Raw genomic sequence first — 5,488 nt, 5'->3', positions numbered from 1 at the left:
TTTTGGCTCAATATAATTTATATCCACCGTGTAGATGCAACAAATGTTATGCTTTTCACATAGTTGCTTCAGTTTAGTTACTAATTTATTGTAATGTGTGGTCATTCGGACGAGTTTTTTATGCGTATCTGCCCAATAAAAGGCATCCAAAGTGTCTATTGCTAATAATGAAACATTTTGATTCTCCCATAAAATATCTTCAACTATATCGAAGGCTAAATCGAAATCTTCTGCAGTATAACAGTTAAGCGCTGTAACTGAGTTTAAGCAATTATGAATCACTGTTATGTTCTCGGCTGGTGTACATTTTTCTCCAGATTCATTTATGACGCGTGTGACAAGCTTTTCAAAATGTTGAACAGAAAACTTATGGCCAAGATCAATTAAAATAGCATCACAATATTTTCCACCAAAGTAGGTAGGCGGTAAGCAGCGTGCTATTAATTGATTGAGCACTAAACTCTTGCCTGTATTAGAAGCACCTGATATTTCCACAAGAGATTTGGGTTTAAGACCACCGCAAGGTAATATATTCGCATCCAAATTATCGAGAAAGGGCCTTTTGTGGGCCATTTCTCCTAAAACTAACTCATATCCAGAGCATATGCTTGAAGTAAACATGATTTCTTTAAATTTTTAATCAATTTTAAATGATTTTAATTTATAACCCGCGAAAACAAAAAAAAAAAGGTGACGTCTCTTCGTAGTGGGTCAAGATTTTTTGTAGTGTTATAAAGCAGAAGTTTTTATTATATATATTCAATGAATAATTTTTTTTAATACAGTTAATATAATATGAATTATAAGAAAAACGTTCGTAATTTGCAATGGATTATAATACATTTAATTATTTTTTAGCAAATTTTTAAAAATAGTGTTTGGAGGCAAAGCACTTATGTTTTTGTTCACACATGTTTATCACTTTTTCAATCAGCATAAGTAATGATTTGTAATTAATCATCACATAAGATATAATGATACATATTATCGTAAAATAAATGATGACTTGTTTTTGACCGCGTCAAGAACCTCCACCAGCCAGCCCAATAAGTGGCTTGCTTTCGCCAGCTGGTAGAACCGAGCGCCCACAAGTCGTTGGTCACCTGGTCCTTCGGTCAAAGATGCGGACGTCCTTTACCGTGTTTTTCAACTGCTAAATATATTAAATATTTGTAAAAAATATATTTTGCGCTTATTAGAAGTAAATGTGTATTTTTGTGTGGATATGTAAGCACATAAACACATTAGCTTTTATATTTAAACACAAGAAAAGCAATTAAATAGTAATAAAGGTAGGAAATTGACAATTCTTATATGGCTTTCTGAATAATATGCCTTTTGGTCATAATTAAAAATATCGTAAAATTTTTGTAAGCATTGATGATATGACTGTCTGTATAACTCATTTTAGTACTGTGTACAGCAAAGAAAATATGCGTAACATAATAGTATAATGAGAATGTATTTTGCTTACTTACTTTACTTTTATTTTTATTATTTTTATACATATGTTATGTATTGTATTTTCATATGAGTATCTGAATGCACATACACTTTTTAAACTTAAAATAATTGTTTGATAGTTTGATATATATATGTACGAGAAGTGCTTTACCATAATATGATAGAGTCTATTTACGCGTTACCAGCAATATTTAAATATAATGTATATTGTTTTATATATAAACTGTTATTATGAATTATATATACACAAAATTTTATAGGTTGGACAGTTTTTGTTTATATCTGCATAGAATAGCGTTTTTCGACACTGGTTTTATTTTTGCATATCTCAATGTCATTCAGACGAGATCAGCTGATGGCCACCTGCATAATTCGCACAAACACTGATGCATCCGTTTTGTTGTGCCGGTTATCTGTTAGAAGTTTTGGTGGTTGACGTAAGATGAATGTTGGATATATGTAAAATAATAAAATATCAATTTTTTTTCGAAATCTTTAAATTTTTCAAATTTTTCATTTGTGAGTTGTTTTCCTAAAATCTAAATAATTTCTATAATGACATATTATTTACATTAGATACATTTTTCATAAGTATTATTTTTCTTTTTGATAAACGTATGCTTAAAACAAATGCTAGTAAAACTTTTAATTATTTAATTCCAGCATAAAAGAAAAATTATTTATTTGGTTTTACAAATTTAAATATGCAAAACTATGACCGAAAAAGTGACTAAATTGGCAATTTCAAGTCGAGTCATTTTGTTGACGTTGCAGTTGCTGACTAATTTAATACTGTCGGATCATAAACCAGATGTTTTTCGTGCACCAATACTCCACAATAATAATGAAACCAGAGTTACGAATTGGCTGGATAAAACCGTGCAAACTTGTTTAGGTGGTTTGCGACATTGGGATGGCGAATATTTTCTTCATATTGCGGAACATGGTTATACCTATGAAAATACGCTGGCATTTTATCCTCTCTATCCAGTCACAATTAATATCCTTGCAAGCAGCTGTGATTACCTGCCACTACATTTGTCGGCGCGTAGTTGGACGTTGCTCGTAGGTGTGCTGATCAATATATATTGTTTTTGTAAGGCGGCAAATGTACTTTATGCATTAACACAACGAATATTTAATGATTCTAACAAAAGCTGGAATGCAGCATTATTATTTTGTTTTAATCCAGCTTCAATGTTTTTTACCGCCACTTATTCGGAATCATTATTTTGCTGGTTAACGTTGGAAGTTATGCTGGGCTATGCAACAAGAACACGCTTTGGATTAGCTACAATCATTTTGGGTTTATCAATAGTAACTCGCTCCAATGGCTTCATCAATGTGGGATTTCTGGTATATTTTATGTTGCGCGATTGTATTGTGTATTCGAAGAGTTATGTTTGGACAGTTGTAAAAATATTTATTCACGGAATAACGGCACTGATACCTTTAACATTTTTCTTTTGTTACGCATATCAACAGTTTTGTACGTCACATAAAATCACTAGATATCCACAAGAGATTGTGGACTATGCACATGAGCGGAATTATGTTTTAGTCGGAACGCGACTGCCAAACGAATCACCATGGTGTGATCAATCTATACCATATCCATACTCGTATGTACAATCTCATTACTGGAAAGTGGGCTTTCTCCGCTACTACGAAATAAAGCAATTACCAAATTTTATGCTGGCTCTTCCCATATTGAGTTTTCTGTGCTACCACTGTTATGTGTATTTAAAGCATCTTTGTAAAATATTATTGCCCAAATATTCACTATTATATATAGTGAAGGAATACAAGTCTTTGCCATTTGTTTTGGAGGCTTTATTCCTGAGTTGCTTTTGCCTATTTTTTGTACACATACAAGTATCCACGCGATTACTCTGCTCGTCAACACCTTGTATATATTGGTTTGCAGCAGATTATATGCCAAAAACGTTCGACCAAATCAGATTTCGCTCAAAGATAGGATTAATAGTGCAGTGGTTCGGAATTTATTATGTACTGGGCGCCATACTATTCAGCAATAACTTCCCGTGGACCTAAGTTAATGAATAAGTAAATTATATATTTATTAGAAAAATTATCATTAATGAATGCCTATTGTACCATTGACTTAGTCAATCGTAATTATATTAATAATTAAAATTGTTAATTTGTGTATAAGACTGTTATTTTGTATTAAAAATTTTAAATGATTAAAAATTAATTTTAAAAGCAAGCTAGTTACATTTATTGGCAAAATAGGATACGATTTTTATAATTTAGTTGTAAATATTAAAATATATATAAAAAATGAAAATTTATAATAAAAATGTAAGACATTAATTATAATTGTCAAGCAATGAAAAAAATAAGCACTGCACAAATCCAAAGAAATTTTTCCAAATTAATATGTATGTTTTTCGATATTAACGGTCTTGTTGTTAAATATTATTTAAATAATTTATGTATTGCTAATATAATAAAATTATAGTATATAAATTTAAATGATACTAAAAATTTTACCTTTTTGTTAATAATTTTTTTTTAATATAATAAAATTATAGTATATAAATACAAAATATATACACTGGTAAGGCTTTCCTTTTTTTAATTTAATATATATAATATATATATATATATTTCTGTAATTTCGATATGATATAGAATCATATGTATGGTTTTTATACATTGCTTGACAATTTTGCTTGGTACTAGCATCGTCAAGAGTAAGAAAATCGTGCATCAATGCTCTGTACGCTGAACATTTTGATCGAATTCAAGTGGTTATTTATTCCATATTAACTTTTATTGGAGCTTAAGGTTTTGACAAAAGATTTGACTAAGAGAAGCGTGTAGTGAGATGTTCCAGAATTACCCAGGCAACTCTTCAACTGCAACGACCAAGTAGCATTCACAACTCCTAAAATGGTTTATACCAACAGGTACGTGTTCGTTTTGATATTTGTCGTTACGTGTTATTGATTATAGTTCCATAATCCTCTTGTAACTTTCAGTAAGGTCTTTCATTTTCCATGTAGTATGAGGTGTTTTATCACATCTTGCATGTGTTGGCTCCCCAATGGACGCTGAATGAGAGAAGTTGTTATATGTCTTATGTAAGGTGTGTATTTCCCATGTCACTGTTTATAAGGCACTATAAATTTCTCCTGATTTCCAATTGTTTATATATTTATGTGATTAAATGCAGTTGTAAAACTTGAATAATAATAGCACTTGTATAACACTTTATTTATTAGTATGTCTAGTGGGCACATCCAAAGAATATGGACAGTCGAATACCCACTAGAGATGGGTGGTAGAAGAAAAATAAATCACCTCACGCAAACCAGAGACCGAGTAAAGAAAACCACATTTTCAAATTAAAACCTGGCGCCTGTTTATGTAATTACAGCAAATATAGGACTTGAGGCAAATCGCTCACTTTATTAAAACTAAAATAAATCTGGCAAGATGTAAACTTAAGCTCTAAAATCTTATAGCTTATAGCGAGAGTATGACTAGGCGAAAGCGATTTGCTTTATAAAAGTGGAAACAAGTTTTCTGTAAAAGTTAAGAATCTGGGAGCCAGGCTTTTAGATAGTTAAGCCTAAGGCCCACAACTGATATAAAATGGGTGAGTGACTATAGGAAAGCAGCTAACTTCATGAAAGTGAAAAAAAATCTTTCATCACGGTTAAAAATTTGACAAACGACCTTTCTGACCATATTTTGAAAAAAATCACTGTAAAGGAATAGGAATCACTGTACTTAAGGCATACTTAAGTAATGTTGCACACTGGATTATCATATCAGAAAGAAGAAGAATAATTAAAAGTTATAATCAATAAAATCAATATATATATATTATATATATTATAATATCTAAATCAATAAGATATTTAATACGTTATAAATCAAATAATCGATTTGTAAATTTTTATAGATTTTTATTTTATATTAATTATTTTACAGTCTCCATGCGTAATGCTATGAAATCTATTAAAATTCGTTTAGTATTCGTACAACATAA

The 5,488-nt window shown here is 30.4% G+C and overlaps 2 protein-coding genes across 2 annotated transcripts in view; one reads left to right on the top strand and one right to left on the bottom strand.

The window, feature by feature from the left end:
- Positions 1-573, bottom strand: part of LOC119674464 — a 7,944-nt gene extending 7,371 nt beyond the window's left edge. The window contains exon 1 of the mRNA XM_038085603.1: positions 60-573. Coding sequence (XP_037941531.1) covers positions 60-573 — 514 coding nt within the window. The remainder of the gene's footprint in view (positions 1-59) is intronic.
- A 1,210-nt stretch (positions 574-1,783) lies between these two features.
- LOC119683985 (GPI mannosyltransferase 2-like) lies at positions 1,784-3,713 on the top strand. The gene is made up of 2 exons (XM_038097894.1): positions 1,784-1,983; positions 2,128-3,713. Exon 2 carries the CDS (start codon positions 2,179-2,181, stop codon positions 3,517-3,519), a length of 1,341 nt encoding a protein of 446 aa, XP_037953822.1. The 5' UTR covers positions 1,784-1,983; positions 2,128-2,178; the 3' UTR covers positions 3,520-3,713.
- Positions 3,714-5,488: the final 1,775 nt, after the last annotated feature.

This window comes from Teleopsis dalmanni, chromosome 2, assembly GCF_002237135.1.
Source record: "Teleopsis dalmanni isolate 2A chromosome 2, ASM223713v2, whole genome shotgun sequence".
NCBI lineage: Eukaryota > Metazoa > Arthropoda > Insecta > Diptera > Diopsidae > Teleopsis > Teleopsis dalmanni.
Note: the sequence above shows the minus strand (reverse complement) of the source record. Positions and strands in the feature narration are given on the sequence as shown.